The 16,152-nt window shown below is 48.1% G+C and overlaps 1 protein-coding gene across 1 annotated transcript in view; it reads left to right on the plus strand.

Annotated features, from left to right (window-relative positions):
- The window catches only part of SLC6A11 (solute carrier family 6 member 11), a 116,559-nt gene that overhangs the window by 71,031 nt on the left and 29,376 nt on the right, over positions 1 to 16,152 (plus strand). Inside the window, exon 7 of the mRNA XM_047780844.1 lies at positions 15,705 to 15,808. Coding sequence (XP_047636800.1) covers positions 15,705 to 15,808 — 104 coding nt within the window. The remainder of the gene's footprint in view (positions 1 to 15,704; positions 15,809 to 16,152) is intronic.

A 16,152-nucleotide genomic window follows, 5' to 3' on the forward strand; every position in this document is an offset into this window, starting at 1 on the left:
TTACATTTTTTAAAAATATAGTTGATTTACAATGCTGTGCCAATTTTTACTGTACAGCGAAGTGACCCAGTCATATATATATATATATCCCCTTTCTTATATTGTCTTCTGTCATGGTCTATCCCAAGAGACTGGATATAGTTCCCTGTGTGGTACAGCAGGACCTCATTGCTTATCCATTCTAAATGTAGTAGTTTGCATCTACCAACCCCAAACTCCCTGTCCATCCCACTCCCTCCCCTTCCCCACTGGCATCCACAAATCTGTTCTCCATGTCTGTGAATCTGCTGCTGTGTCCTAGCTAGGTTCATTTGTGCCATTTTAGATTCCACATATGAGTGATATCAATTTATCTAACCATTTAAATTTAAAATAACTGAAATTAAATGTAAAGTTCACTTCCTCAGTTTTCATGGTCAGATTTCAGGTGCTCAGCAGCCACTTGTGGCTGGGCCTCCCCTATTGAACAGAGCAGGCATAGATCGTTTCTGTCATTGCAGAGCATTCTTTCAGATATTCATGCTCAATGTGAAGAAGCTCTAAGAAGGAAAAGAGTCTGGAAACTCAGACTCAAATTGTACCAGGAGCGAAGTGAGCCCCATCCCTGGGAAGTCATGCTCTAGGCATTGTGGGTCTCTTTCCTCTACCCTATGGGGGTCTGGTTCTTTCCATAAGAGTTCAAAGAATGCACATTGAAGAACCAGGAGCAGCACTGTGACCACAGCTGTCTCAGACAGAGAGGACTGCAGTGGAGGTCCACCCAGGGGAGTGCTGAGGAGGCCACCACCACCACTTGCTGTGGCCCCCAGGCTGGGAGGAAAGGGTCTGCCCCTAGTGTGGTGGGGAGACAGGAGATGCAGGAGCCTAGTTAATCAGAGTGGTTCTTAAGTGAACAAGAAAATGCCATAGGGCACAAACTTCCCTCCAGCTTCTACACTCACCCCATCCTTGTTACTGTTCTTTACCCCTTTTAAAATTCCACTTTATTACTATTTAGCACTGATACTTGGATTATACCACATCTTTAACAATTTCTTTGCTTCCTGTTATTTTCACTCCTTTCTACTGGATTAAATTTCCGTCTTGTTGAAGTACATCCTTTAGTAGTTCTTTCAGCAAAGGCCTGTGGGAACGAAGCTCTCTTAGGTTATATCTGCAAAGGTATATATCTCACTATCACTCTGGAATGAGTGTTCAGCCACATATGCAATTCTAGGTTGAAGTGTCAGTTTAAACTTGGGTACCCACATTGCAGGAGCAGTGTGTGATCACCCTCATACCTGATACTTCCATTGCATCCTGGGCTGAGGGGCAGAGTTTTCTGACTCCTTGTTCACTATAGGACAATCCCTTTCTGGCTCCTATGTTTTTGTAGTCAAGCCCACTCAGTTTCTGGTCAAGCCCCAGGCCTGAAATCTTTTTTTATTAATAGTTTGTTTTATTGAAATATATAGTTGGTGTACAATATTATATAAACTACAGGTGTACAATATAGTGACTCATAATTTTTAGAGTTCATACTCCCTTTATAGTTACTATAACATATTGGCTATATGCCTTGTGTTGAACAGTATATCCTTGTACCTTATTTTATGTGTAACAGTACTTCTTAATTCCCTACCCTTATGCTGCCCTCCCCCACACACACACACTCTGGTAACCACTAGTTTGTTCTGTGCATCTTTGAGTCTGCTTCTTTTTTGTTATATTCACTGGTTCATCATATTTTCTGAGTTCCACATATGTTTGTGATGAGCAGCAGGGTGATGGGGCTTTGATATGTCTGAGCTTGCTGGGAATTGAAACTTTCGATGTTGAAAATTCACTGGTGTGTAAATCTCCTGTTCTGCTTCCCTCAGTGCTCCTGTGCAGGCAAGCGCTGAGAAGACCTGCAGGGCAAGTATCAAGTCACATTCATGGAGAGGGCGGACGTGGATCAGACTCCTTAATTAGTGCCTAGAGATGTCCCACTTAGCCCTGCATCTCCCACCTTGCCTTCCCTGCCCTCTCCTGCCTCCAGGAGGCAGTGCTGCTTAGTGGGAAACTCTCAGGTTCCAGATCAGGGGACCCAGCTCCACCACTGACCTTGAAGAGACATTGTCCCTCCTTGTGCTGAGTTCCCTCAGCCTTAAAGTGAGGGCATCAAGTCAGTGACCCTTGACTTTTCTTTCTCCCCTTATGCCCCATTCTCCTGGGATATTTCATGTTGAAGGGAAGTTCCTATTAGCAGCTGTATGTGTGTGATGAATAAAAGGTGCCAGAGCCCAGGAAGTATTCTTTAAAATGTCCTCTGTGAATGTCCTCTCCTTGAGAGAGATGATTTATCTGTGGCCCTGTGGGGTTTTTTTTTTTTTTTTTTGTAGTTCACCCACACATCTCCAGGGTTGTAGATAACACATTAGTTCTCATGGCCATGCAAGTCAGTGGGGAGAGAAGGTTGGTAGAACATCATTGTAAGCAAGTGTGTGGTTAACATCCTTGGGGGAGAATCCAAATCGCATGTGCTCACCACCCAAGACTACTCTTCCAGAACATGGACAGCTTCTCATCCAACCGCACATGCCCCATGGTGGCTCCATGCTGCCCAGCACACAGTACGTGCTCTCTAAACCCTTGTAGAGCATCATCACCTTCTCACTGCTACATTCCTGCCTGCGACAGGGTGAGCCACGATAGTTGTTTATATCTCGAAATAGGTGACAGAGAAGACACACAGGAAGGAAGAAAGTAAAGATTTTCTAAGAAAGACAGGTGAGGGAAACACAGACATGGGCTTCTTAGTGAATGCCTCGGAGACAGGATGCAAAACAAATCTGTGAGATGGCACAGAAGCCACGGTGGAGAGTGCGCCCTTGGGCCTTCTTGTCCTCCACCCTGCTCCTCTCTCAAACCCTGGAAGGTTGTTCTGCCTCGGCCAGAAAAGGGTTGTGGTTGACCATGAGGTTTCAGCGCCACTCAAATAAATCCGCAAATCACAGTTGGATGATTTAAAGAATTTAGGTGTTGGAGTTCTCATGGCCATGCGTGAGCCTCGCAGTTAAAGATTCTGCATTGTCACTGCTGTGGCTTGGGCTCAGTCCCTGGCCTGGGAATTTCCACATACCATGGGCACAGCCAAAAAAAAAAAAAAGAAGAAGAAGAATTCAGATGAGGGGGGTTATATTGTTTTTTATTAAACTATAATTGATTTACAATGTCATGTCAGTTTCTGCTGTACAGCATAGGGACCCAGTCATAGGTATACATACATTCTTTTCAGCATATTATCTTCCATCATGTTCTGTTCCTAGAGATTGGATATAGTTCCCTGTGCTGTGCAGTAGGACCTCCTTACTTATCCATTCTAAATGGATTCACATGTGTTTTTAATCCTTGAGGTGAGGTCAAGGAGACACATGAATTGCAGAAAACTCCTAGGTTCCCTGGTCAGGGACTGAACTGGGTTTGGCCCCTGACTGTCACCTGGGCAGAGCAGGGATGTCCTCAGTTTAGCCCCTGCCCACTTACTTGCTCATGGAGTATTGGTCACAAAGCACACATCTGCTGGGCGTGTCCCTGGGAAGTGTGTCCCTCTGTCTTGATTGATGGGGACCCAGTGAGCCCACCAGGTCCCAGTGCTGGGGTGGGAGTATCCCTCCAGTATCTGGTTGGTTCTGCCTGCACAGGGAACACCCCCTGGTACCTGCCACCCAGCCTCTGCCATCGACATTCTGCTGTGTTGGCTTCATCACAGGCCTTCCCGGACTTGTATCCATCCATTTTATTTTTTTGGATACATTTTAAAGTAAGCTGCAGACATTGGCACTCTTTACTCCCTAAGCACTTCTACATTCATGTCTTGATTTATTTTTAAACTGGACGTTCTTGGTTTCATGGCTTAAGCAGATGCCCGGGGACATCACTAAGGGAAGCATAAGGAATGAGGACAGTCACCCTGTCCGGTGGCTTTACCCAGAGCTGCAGGTGTTGTATTAGCCTTTCTCCTGTCAGTCCACACGTGAGGTTGGCTCCTGTTTTCTTGCGTTCCATGACCTCTGTGGTCAGAAGATGACCTCACAGCTTGCGGGTGGGGGGCGGCCTGTCATTCTATGACAGTTTTCCACTGCCCTCCCCCCACCCCCCATCTCCAGACTTGCTCTGCCCTCTTCCTGGGTGCTCTGGGCTTCCTGCTCTGTCAGTCAGACTCCAGAGGATCAGGTGTCATTTAAAGCTGTCACTTTTCAGATGAGCAGAGAAAAGACAGTATGGAGCAGATAGCCATGTGATGGTGAGGGTTGGCCAGGATGCAGGGCGGGGTGGGTGGTGGAGGGAGAGTATGAGAGTGGACACTGGCAGGTCCTAGATGTCAAGCACCAGATCCACGGGGATGTGGGCCTGGAACGAGCAGGGACTCTCGGGGCAGGCCTGTCTCTCCTCTTAGTTGAGATGGCAGGACTCTTACTGGGGAAATTAAAGGGAGAGCTTTAGGGTCAACAGGTCTGGGTTTGGGTCTTCCACCTGCCAGCTGGCTGACTGAGGGCCACTTCCATAGCCCTGGACCCCCCCTTTCCGCATCTAGATAAATAGCTTCCTAAGACCCCAGAGGAAAGTGAGTCTGGGAGAGTTTGGGGGCCTGTTTTTCTGCTGCTAAGATGGTAAAGAGAACCCACCTGCCTTCTGTTTCTGGAGCAAAGGATATCTCAGCCCCAGGTGGCCAAGAAGGCCCACACAGCCTCAACCTTGGTGGGTTTCCCCTTTGTTCTCACTCTTCATGCCTGGAGGCAAAGGCCTCAGGGAGACAGAGAAGCACCCCGAGGCCTACGGAGCCCTGGGTTCATCTGGAGAAGAAGGAGGTATGGCATTGAGAAGTAGGCCATGTGGGGCAGTCGTCCAGGCAGTTCTGAGCCTTTGCAAGGGGGCCAGGCCTCCTGACCTGCATAGGGCTTTCACACCAGGTGGGAAGGAGGCAAGGCTCTGAGACCAGCTCCTAGCTGGGCCCAAAAGAGTGGACCCACTCTTTTCTTCTGCTTCCCTCCTGGGACATACCCACTCAGCTCATAGGCCCTTCAAAGATGCCTCTCACACCTGAAGTCAAGAAGCACCTGGGGCCCCTCAACCCCTCCCACAGCATGAGCATTTACCCGAGCCAGGGCCCAGCACACTGTCTACACACTCTGACTTGGGTGTCCAGAGCAGCTTGATGCTTTTGTTCTTCCATTGTACCCATGAGTGCACTGACCCACTTGAAATCGCCCTATTGAGCTGGCAGTCAGCCAAACTTGCCTGAATCTGTGTGACCAGGGAAGGTGCTTGCCTGGTTTCCTTTTCCTGCATACACCTGCTAGATTGCAAGCCTGTGAGCAGGGGTCAGGGATCCTAATCATCTCCATACCAGCCCTGCCTGGTGGATATAAATGCTCAGAAAATGTTGTTGAGGGAAATTGACCCACTTATCGTTCATTTTCTTACCAGCAGGAAACCTCAGAGATTTTCCACCCTAACTGCCAATGCAATGCAAATATTTCCTCACTACAGCCCTGCCTCTGCTTGGTTACCTCTAACAACAGGGAGCTTATCCCAGGCTGGGGGTCTCAGGCAGGGAGGAAACTCTTCCACTGCTGACTGTGACTGATCCACCCCCAGCCACCATGGATACCCTCTGGGAGGCTGCTGGGGGCAAGGGTTTGAGCATTTTCCCTTGCATTGTTGCAAGTCTACTTCACATGGAGCTGAGTAGCATCTGTCTGCATCTGCTCTGTGGCTACCATGGGCATTTTCCCACTTCCAGGCAAAGACAGAGTGATGGGTGACATAGCAGCTCTGTGAAGCAATGGGGTCCAGGAAAGACATTCCGTCCCCTCTTTTAGTCCTTGGCATTCCTGCTGGGAAACTCAGACCTTTTTTTTTCCCTACATCTAGGCCTCTACATATGCCACGTCCTTCCAGCCTTCCAGGCCAGGAAGAAGCACCAAAAATCCACTGAAAATGTATATCTCCATGAGCATGGTGTCACTCTCCTTCTTGCTTTTATAAAATCTCTCTGTCCTATGCTTCCGACTTGAAGTTTGTTCCTAATGTAGGGGAGGAGCTTAAACTCTGTGGTGTTACAGTGTCTCCCTAGGCTTTCAAAGCTAAAGATTGAAATACCCCAAAGAAAATGAGTCAAAACTGACCCCCAAACATATCCATGCCATACAGGTTTGAGACATCCATTGCCCTCAGTTGTTAGTGAATTAGCAACTCTGTGACTGGTGGTGGACTTCTTCCACCACAGGTGGGGGCCAAAGAACTCTGATTGATTAGCCATGTCTGCCATGGGCAGGAATGATTGGGGGGATTGATTAGCAATGTCTGCTGTGAGCAGGAATGGGGTGGGATGTGCATGCCATATATTTGTCATCACATTGCATTCTAGTTCCCTTACTTTAAAGACTGGAAAAACTAAGGCTAGGAGGAAAGAGTGAACTTTAGGGAGAATACATAGGAACTTTCAGGACAACCTGGAATCAGAACCAGGTGTCCTAACCCTCTCAGTCTAGTGTGTTGTAAACTTGGCCTTGTAGCTAGGACTCTGCATAAGCCTTGAATTCTCCAGTCCTATGTATTGGAGCCTTTAAGCAGCTGCGGCATTCAACGTATGTTTTTTGAGTGCTTACTTACCGTGTGCCAGACAGTGCTGGAGATACATCAGTGAAGAAACCAAACTTCCTGCTCTCCCGGTGCTTCTGTTCTAATTAGAGAGACAGACAAAAAACAAGAATAATGATGTCATTAAATGGATTGATTTCTCTGTCTCTGGGCAGATGCAGAGATGGGTAGCTGCTTGCTTCTTTGTTTTCCTCCCAAGAAAGTCCCTTCTGTAGACTAGCGTGTACAGTGCTGCTTGGCTATCCCAGGGCCTGAAGCCTCCTTGGGTGCCTTTTCTTTTCCTGGCTGTCTGCCATTGGCCCAGCTCCATGGTTCTTGGAGGAGAGAAGTGGTTAAGGTGGGAGATGACCAGGATTCTTCTCCATCTCAGTGCCTCCTTGGATGATACAGGAGACCAGCCTGCTCAGGGTGGGGTTTGGCCCTGGAGACCCTGGTCTTGTGCTCCCCATGGTGGCAGCTGGGTTCTGCAGCCCCACCACTGATGCCAGCTCAACTTCCTCTGCCTTGCTGGTTCTCCTGGGGGGCGGGGACTAGGACCCCTGCCCAGGGGTCATTTAGAAACGCTTCAGGGCATAACCCTGGTTTCCTCTATGATGGGGGTGGGGTGGGGGGGCACCTGTGCCATTGAGAGAAGGGGACGCAGCAATGGTAAACCTTCTACAATGAGCAGGACCATCCTGAATGATGAATGTCCTGTACAGAAGGCCAGTAGCACCCTCCTAGAGGAACACTGCTGAGGAAGATCTTGCCCTAACATGTAGCCCTCAAGGCTGCATGGACAGGCCTGGGAACAGCTCAGGACTGAGAAGACATTATCTTCAGGTCGGTCCTGCCCACACCTCCATTGCTCCAGACCTCCTCCATTTAGCCCTTTAGTAAAATGGGGCTCCATTTTACTAAAGGACTCCATGTCTCATGCCATGGTTTAAGGGGAAGTTACTCATGGCCCCAGGATTCTACCACATAAGGCATGGAGGTCATTGCCTTCAGCCCAGTGCCAGCAACTGCTCATCCACTCCCTCCACACTCTGTGACCAGAACATGGCCTTTCAGCCTCCAGGCAAAGGCCCAGTACAGTGACCCTGCTCCCCGCTGCACACAAAGGAGCCACTGGGGTCAGCCTACACACCCAGGCTGCCCCGCAGAACTGAACGGCTCCTCACCGCCCACAGTGCAGCCCTTCAGCCCAGTGACACTTCACTGGCAGGGCCTCTGGCAGGGCTCGAGTCAGCCCCAGGCCAGCTGCCCAGGGAAGGGCTGGCACTGAAGCCAGAGGCTAAAGAGCGTACTTCCAGTGGGATGTCCAGGCCAAGAGCTTCTGCCCCTTCCCACCACTGTTCCCCTGGCCCTGCCTGCCCGCCCAGCACATTAGCATCTCAATATGTCCAGAATCATCTGCCCTGAAGCCCTCTCCTCGCATTGAGTCCTCCTCCGTCCTGCACTCCCTCCCTGCCAAGGGCCACACTGTATTCATCCGCATCTGTATGTGGCATTAGCCGAAAGGAGGAGAGAGGGCGCCTAGCAACCTGTAGGGGCTGAGAAAGAGGTGGGAAGGAAGTGATTTTCATGTAATTCTTCGCTTCTACAAAAGCTGTTGTCAGGTACACACTGGAAACACAGCTGTCGTATTATTCTCCTAACCTACTTTTAATCTTTTGAGAATATGTACCAATATAAAAGGCTAAAAGAAAGAGTTTAATTCAGCCGTTTTTTGCCGAGCTATATAAGTTATGTTTTCACCTCAATAGGAAGGCTCTGCTTACAAAAGTTGTGTTGTGTGTGTATTTGTGTGTCTGTGTGTGGCTATCTGTCTGAAAAGAAAATGTTGAAGAAAGAGAAGGCCGTGGTCATGAGCCCAGGAGGGCCACCAAGCCCTGTCTGGGCCATTTGGATCCAAGAGCCAAATGCCACATGTGCCCTTGGGTCTGAGAGTTTTCTGATGTTTGTGGCCAGGCACTGGGATGGCAAGGAGCATGGGAGAAGGGAAATGCAGTCTCCCTCTGACCCTCTCTGTTGTACCCTTGCTCACAGCCCTAAGGGCCAGTGAATCTGCTTTAGTGATGGGTTGCAGCAGTGTTTGGTACTGCTCAGGAATCTGATCAAGGGAGTTCCCATTGTGGCTCAGCGGGTTGAGAATCTGACTAGTGTCCATGAGGATGCAGATTCGATCCCTGGCCTCGTACAGTGGGTTCAGGATCCCATGTTGCTGCAAACTGTGGTGTAGGTTACAGGTGTGACTCAAATCTGGTGTTGCTGTGGCTGTGGTGTAGGCTGGCAGTGCAGCTCCAATTTGACCCCTAGCCTGGGAATTTCCATATGCCACAGATGTGGCCCTAAAAAGCAAAAAAAAAAAAAAAAATGATGTGTTCACCTGGTGGGGAGAAGTGGGCTCTTTTTATCATAGCATATGTAGTAGAGATGCTTAGCCACCAAAAGGAATCCCATTAAGGGAGTGATGCCAGGTACCTCACACTGTACTTTACATTCATTGGCTCTTTTGCAGACAAGGAAATAAAGGCTCAGGAAAGTGAAGTAATTTGCCCAGAGTTGTGTAGCGGGTGAGCAGACCTGAGGGGCTCTAGCCCGGGTCTACCTGATCCAGAAGCTCATGCACTTTCCATTAAGTCCCAGTAAGGCTTGGAACCAGGCACCTAGGAGCAGCCATCTGGTTTAATTTTGTCCTCCTTGCATGATGCTCTAGTGACTTCTCCCCGGGGCAGGCCAGGTTCCAGAGGTTCCTTTGTCCCTCAACCTGACCGGACCCCTCACACAGTGGCCAGTATGTACATCTCTCCAAAACTAAATGGACAGGTGACCCCACCTCTCTGGGTGGTAGTTTTTTCATTTATACAAGGGAGGTAATTGCACCAACCTCCCCAGGAGCCTAAGCCTTGTGAAGTGCATAGAACAGCCCCCAGGGTGTTGTCAGTGCCCCCAAAGGGGAGCCGGTGTCCTGGTCATTGCCATCACCAACCCCTCTCACGGGTGCTTTCCTGGCAATGGATTAACACCGAGTTTGTCAGGTACCTGGAAGCATCAACACAGCAAACACCACCACCTCCAGGGCACGGGACAGATAGACCAGGCCTGCCTGCTGGCTCCAGCTTTGATGGCAGGCAGAAGCACTGCCCTTCTGATCTGATGGGAGGCTCTGTTTGTAGACATGAAAGCATGTTTCTCCGGGAGCTTCTTTGTCTAGCTCGTGCTGTCTTAGACTCTAGAGAATCACATCTGTAGCTCCAATTCCCTCTCAGCTACCCCTTCATAGGACAGCGCCCTGGCCCAGCTGCCCCACGCCTCCACCCCTCATCCTCCTCCACCAGACACTGTGTCACAACATACCTGTCTGCATCTGTGGTCTCTGTCCTGCAGGAATGGAAGCTCCCTGGGGGCAGGAGCTCCTGGAATGGGGCCTGGCACGTAGTAGTCATTCAGTGCTTGTTTACTGTGGGGAGTAAAGGGAAGAGAGGCTTTTGCCTTCTCCATGTTTATGAGGACTTGCAGGTCCTAAGACGTGATTAATGCTGCCTAAGCATCTACTGTTTGTCAGAGCTCGCGGCCAGATTTCTGAGCACTTCCTCGGTGTCCTCATGGAGCGAGGCACTGGGCCAAGTATCTATTTCACACCAATCATCTTATTCAATCTTCTATGCATGAGAATAAGGGGGAGGTGCTTGCCACATATGTACAGTGACCTTCTCCCTGACCTCCCCAATTGGGAAGCTCTCTTCTCTCCCAGACGTGAGAAGATGTAAAGCTTCTGCCCCCAAACTTCTTTAAGAGATTAGACATTCTGCATAAAAAGTCAAAGTAGGAGCAGAGGAGAGGGCAGATGAGTTTCCACCCATACCCACAGCTGTCCAGTCTGGGCTTAAAGACACCCACCCCAGGGCACTGGGCAGGACATAAGACCATGCCTTATACACTGTAAAGTGCTGTCCTGTAGACTGGGGCAGCACATACTAAGCATCCATCTCAACAGCATAGCTCCTGAACTTGACAGGGAAGTGTGTGTCCTTGTCCACTGTCCTTCTTTGCTCCTCCCAGCCAATGCCACTGAGGACCTACTCCGAGCCCCCTGTGCTGGGCCCTGCAGGACCTGTTGGGAAGGCAGGTTAGGCCTTGGTCCAGTGCTTTCTGCACCTACTGTGAACTCAGGCTCAAGGGAACCAGCTGCCCTGAAAGAGGTGAGGTTGCCTCACAGCCAGAGGCAGGACCACCTCTTGTCTACAGGGGCCCTACTCCCCTGTTCCCATGCAAATCTGTCCTCCAAACCTCTGAATGTGGACCGCCCCTGGCCACACTGCCAGAACGCCCCCCATTCATTGCCGCAGAACATGGGGAGTGATCGGTCTCTCAGCTGCTGACCCAGCTTCCTTAGGCCTTGTTCTGTGGAGACTATTTTCCCTTCAAATTGTGTTGGGAAATAGGAAGCCCTTTCTCCACTGAGCTGCCCCCCTTGTAGCATCCTAGGAGATGCTGGTCAGTGGGGCTTGGTTGCCTGGTCTTCCTTTCATGGAGGTGGGGTTGCCTTTTCCTGTTGACCTCATAGCCACGGAGCTGCCGAAATCTCAGCCGAGAGTCCAGGCCTACTCAGCGCATCAGGAGGCCCCTACTTTGCTCTAAAATGTGGAGCCAGAAGGCCCTGGGTTAAAACCTGACTCTGTCCCTGATTAGCTCTTTGACCATCTATGGATCCGTTTTCCTTTTCTCTGAAAACAGATGACAGCACTGCCTAGTGAGATGGTTATGTAAATTTGGGGGTCTGCTCCACGAAAGCCTCATATAGCCAATAAGTTTTCAACACATGCTGACTTAAGATTCCCACCTCCTAAGGCCTCCCCACACTGGTAGAAGGTTCATGACTGTCCCGTTGGCCTGTTTTATTAGCCTGTTTTTGCCCTTTCTGTCAAATCGTTCTAGTGCCCACCATGATCTACTTTGATCTCTGGGTGTTTGTAGAATTCCTGGTTGAAGAAAGAAGTCACCTTAGATTGAAAGGACTTGAGATAATGCCTGTAGGAGAGATAAGGCTTTGTGTTCACTGAGCATCAATTTTTTTTTTCCTTCCTCAATGAAATGGGAAGACTTTCTTGCCTTTAGGTTGGGACCACGGAACTTGGTGTGTGGGCAGAAGTGATAGAAGTAATTTCTAAGTCTGGCTCTAAAAACTTCCCAAGTAAAGGTCCAGTTCTCTGCCTCAAAGGTTGTGCTGGCATGGGGGTATCATAATAAGGTAGGAAGGCTTGCATTCATGTCACTGGGGGAAAATAGTCCCTCTTTGAACCCTCCTACACGATCGGTGGGAATGTAAATTGGTACAGCCGCTATGGAGAACAGTATGGAGGTTACTTAAAAACCTAAAAATAGAGCTACCATATGACCCAGCAGTCCCACTCCTAGGCATCTATCTGGAGAAAACTATAATTCAAAAAGACACATGCATCACTATGTTCATATTCATAGCAGCACAACTCAGAGTAGCCAAGACACGGAAACAACCTAAATGTCTATAGACAGATAAATGGGTTAAGGATATATGGTATATACATACGGTAGAGTATTATTTAGCCGTAAAAATCAATCTAATAATGCCATTTGCAGCAACATGGATGTAACTAGGAATTATCATACTAAGTGAAATAAGTCAGAAAAAGAAAAACAATACCATGATATTACTTATATATGGAATCTAAAATATGGCACAAATGAACCTATCTATGAAACAGAACCTACCTGTTCACAGACATAGAGAACAGACTTGTGGTTGCCAAGTGTGGCGGGGGCGGGGGGGGGGGGGGGCAGGGGGAGTGGGATGGACCAGGAATTTGGGGTTAGTAGATGCAAACTATTATATTTAGAATGGGGTCCTATTGTATAGCATAGGGAACTATATCCAGTCTCTTGGGATAGACCATGATGGAAGGTAATATGTTAAGGTGTATGTGTATATATGTATGACTGAGTCACTGTGCTATACAGCCAGAAAGTTGCACAGCAGTGTAAATCAACTATAATAAAAAAACAAAAAATTTTTTAATTAAAAAAATGATGCAGAAAGAAATTTAGAAAACAGTAGTTGAAGAGCTCTGAAAAGAAGCAGAAGCTTTTTATTTATTTATTTATTTATTTATTTTGGTCTTTTACTTGGGCCACACCTGTGGTGTATGGAAGTTTCCAGGCTAGGGGTCTAATCGAAGCCATAGCCACCAGCCTATGCCAGAGCCACAGCAACGCAGGATCCAAGCTGAGTCTGCGACCTATACCACAGCTCACAGCAATGCCAGATCCTTAACCCACTGAGTGAGGCCAGGGATCAAACCCGCAACCTCATGGTTCCTAGTCAGATTTGTTAACCAGTGGGCCATGATGGGAACTCCCAGAAGCTCTTTATTAACAATAAAGTGGAAAAAATTGTCATTAAATAAGAAAAAAAAGAAAGAGACCCCCTTTGTCATCTGCAATTGGCTTTGTGTGCCTTGGAAATAAACTTCTATTGTGCTAAGCCATTGTGGTTTGGGGTGGGGGAGTTATTGTTTTTTCTAGCATAGACTAGAAGCAATTATCTTAATAAATACAGCTATTCCTGGTGAATTCACTTGTCCCTTTCCAGGGTGGAGGGACTCTAACAGGTAGGGCCCTGTTGCATTTTCACAACCACAGGTGTGTTTAAGGACGTGGACGTGCATCAGGTACGCCCATCTGCCAAGGAGTCCAATAGTGCGGACTCCATGTGAGAACATATCAAGCTTCTTCTGGAGACTTTTTTAAGAAATCTAATCCTGAAAGTTCTTGGGCTCTGCATGCCTAATGAGCATGTGTCTTAGCAGAAAAGTAGTATCAACACTGGTTTTCCAAGTGTAGAAAATAGAAAAGGCTGGTGGAGAAGGCTTTGAATCTGGAGTCAGGGAGAGGTTATGTTTGTACCAACATCCTGGTAACTTGCAAATCTGTGTCTCTAGGAGTTCCCATTGTGGTGCAGTGGTTAACGAATCTAAGAACCATGAGGTTGTGGGTTCGATCCCTGGCCTTGCTCGTTGGGTTAAGGACCCGGCATTATTGTGAGCTGTGGTGTAGGTTGCAGACGCGGCTCAGATCCTGTGGTGCTGTGGCTCTGGTGTAGGCCAGTGGCTACAGCTCCGATTTGACCCCTAGCCTGGGAACCTCCATATGCCGCGGGAGCGGCCCTAGAAAAAGGCAAAAAGACCAAAAAAAAAAAAAAAATTCTGTGTCTCTAGTCCAGACCACAGTATTTAGCCCTAGACCTCCTACCCGTCTCCTGAACAACTCACTTGGGTGCCTTATCTAGATTATGCTTAGACCCCTTTCTCCCACTTTATACCTCCAAACTCTTTATAAAACCAGCCCATCATCTAGTGTTTCACCCCCATCCACCAAATCCCTCAATTCTGGGTGTTCTTTTCTCACCTCCCATCAAGACCAATCTTCTTTAACATGCCCTCTGAAAATTTCTTGAGAACCAGTTTCCTCATTTAATTCCAAGACACTAAATGCAAAGGCCTTACTTTGGGGGTGGGGGGAGTATTCATTTTTTAGGTCAAGAGGCAGTGGCATCATGGTCCTCGTTTTCAGTAAGTATTTGTTGAGTGATTTAACAAATGAGTAAATCTAGGGTAGAGTGAATTGTACTTGTAATTGAATCCCCAAGAGAGAGGAAATAGAGACATTTTGCCTGGAAAAGGGAAAGTCGTAGAGGGTTCGTCACATGTCTGAAATGCTACCACATGGGAGAAGGAGATGTGATCCAGGTGGCCCCAGAACTAGGCACACAGGAAGAGAGATTTCCTCTCTTTTTAAGAAGTGTTCTAATAGTCAAAATTTTCTAAAGAAGAAAAAAGCTGAGTCAAAAGATAGTGAGCTCCCCGTCACTGGTGGTAATCAAGCAGAGACTAGTCTGTCGGGAATACTCAGAAGAGAGTCCTGTATTGGGTGGGAGTTTATACCTGAGGACTTCTGAAATTCTGGGACTGGTTAAAGCCAGAGGTGGGTCTCCTTGGACCCAGCTGTGTGGTCTTGAGCCAGTTACTCAACCTCCCAGTTCTTCAGTTTCCTCCATTGTAGAAGGGGGCCAATAATAGCACCTATTACATGGGTTCGCTGTGAATTTCACATGCAGGAATGTGTACAGGGCTCAGCAGCAGTGCCTGGTGCATTGTAAGTGCTTAGCAAATGTTTGCTAGTATTTGTATTTAGTGTAAAGGCCTTTACTCTATATGTCACTTGATTCTCAAGTGTCTGTCTTCTCAGCTGCATTTGGCTTTAGCCATGGATTTTCCTCTGTAACTTCTAGAAATGGGCTCCAAGAGAGCCCAGGGCAATGTATTTCCTGTTGTGTGTGTCACACCATCCATGACAAGTTTTTGTTAGAAGGAAATTTGGAGACAAAGAAAGTAGTTTCCATATGTACCACACACAGGAAGCCCCAAAGGCACCTCTTTGGAAAGATGATAAAGGTTATTATTTTGTCAGGCCTCCCCTCTCCCCTTTTCACTGCCCTCTGGCTAAGGGCACAGGGCAGAGTGAGAGAAGCCCCTAGATCTGTCGGAAAACTGGGGGCTTCATTGTAACTGGGCCAAGTGGTGAATGGTCCCCACACCATTCAGCTCTGTGAGTTCAAAAACATCTGCAAGTGCTTTTCTTATGGTGACCTTAATCACAAAGAAGAAAAATCACTCATTTTGGCTTTAGTGATCCTGAGAGGGAACTTTGCAGATGAGGAGACTAAGCCTCAGAGAGGTTAAGTAACATGTCTAAGGTCACACATCTGGAGCAGAGTCCTAAACACCCGAATTCTTGCTCTTTGGTGAACTATTGTCCATCATATCCAGAAAATTCTGTATTTAATTAAGGACATTATATTTTAATCACCTCAAGAATAGAACTTCTAAAAAACACGTTCCTGAAATGAGGACATTTGATTGTCCCTTTGCGGAGTTTTTTTTTTTTTTTTTTTGGAGGTAAGGTGTGTGTGTGGAGGGGCATTTCAGAGAAGAGGGCGACCCCCTTGCCAGACATTCGACTTCTCTTTGTGCCAACTTGTTTGTGCCTTCCTACAGGTCTGGGTAGACGCCGGGACGCAGATCTTTTTCTCCTATGCCATCTGCCTGGGTTGTCTGACTGCTCTGGGAAGCTATAACAATTATAACAACAACTGCTACAGGTGAGTGTTCCCCATGCCCTGCCAGCTCTCCGTCAAACCCCAAGAGCCTGGCTAGTTCACAGTCACCCTGCCACCTTGCAGGACCAGGAGGAGACAGATGGGCTATTTGCCAGCCACCCCTACCCCAGGGTCAAAGGGTGGAGCACCAGAGGAGCTAGGAGAATACTAGATGTCATCAGAGTACATTCCAGACTGCAGAGTGGGTCTGCTTGGATTCTATTACAGCCTCCATCCTACCCTGTACAGCAGAGGTTTATCCCACGTGAATTAACCCAAGGTCACACGGCAAGTAAGTGCCACTGCTGGGCCTTGAACCTGGGCTTTCCAACACCAAGGGCCTTGTT

Source organism: Phacochoerus africanus, chromosome 1 (assembly GCF_016906955.1).
Source record: "Phacochoerus africanus isolate WHEZ1 chromosome 1, ROS_Pafr_v1, whole genome shotgun sequence".
Classification (NCBI taxonomy): Eukaryota; Metazoa; Chordata; class Mammalia; order Artiodactyla; family Suidae; genus Phacochoerus; species Phacochoerus africanus.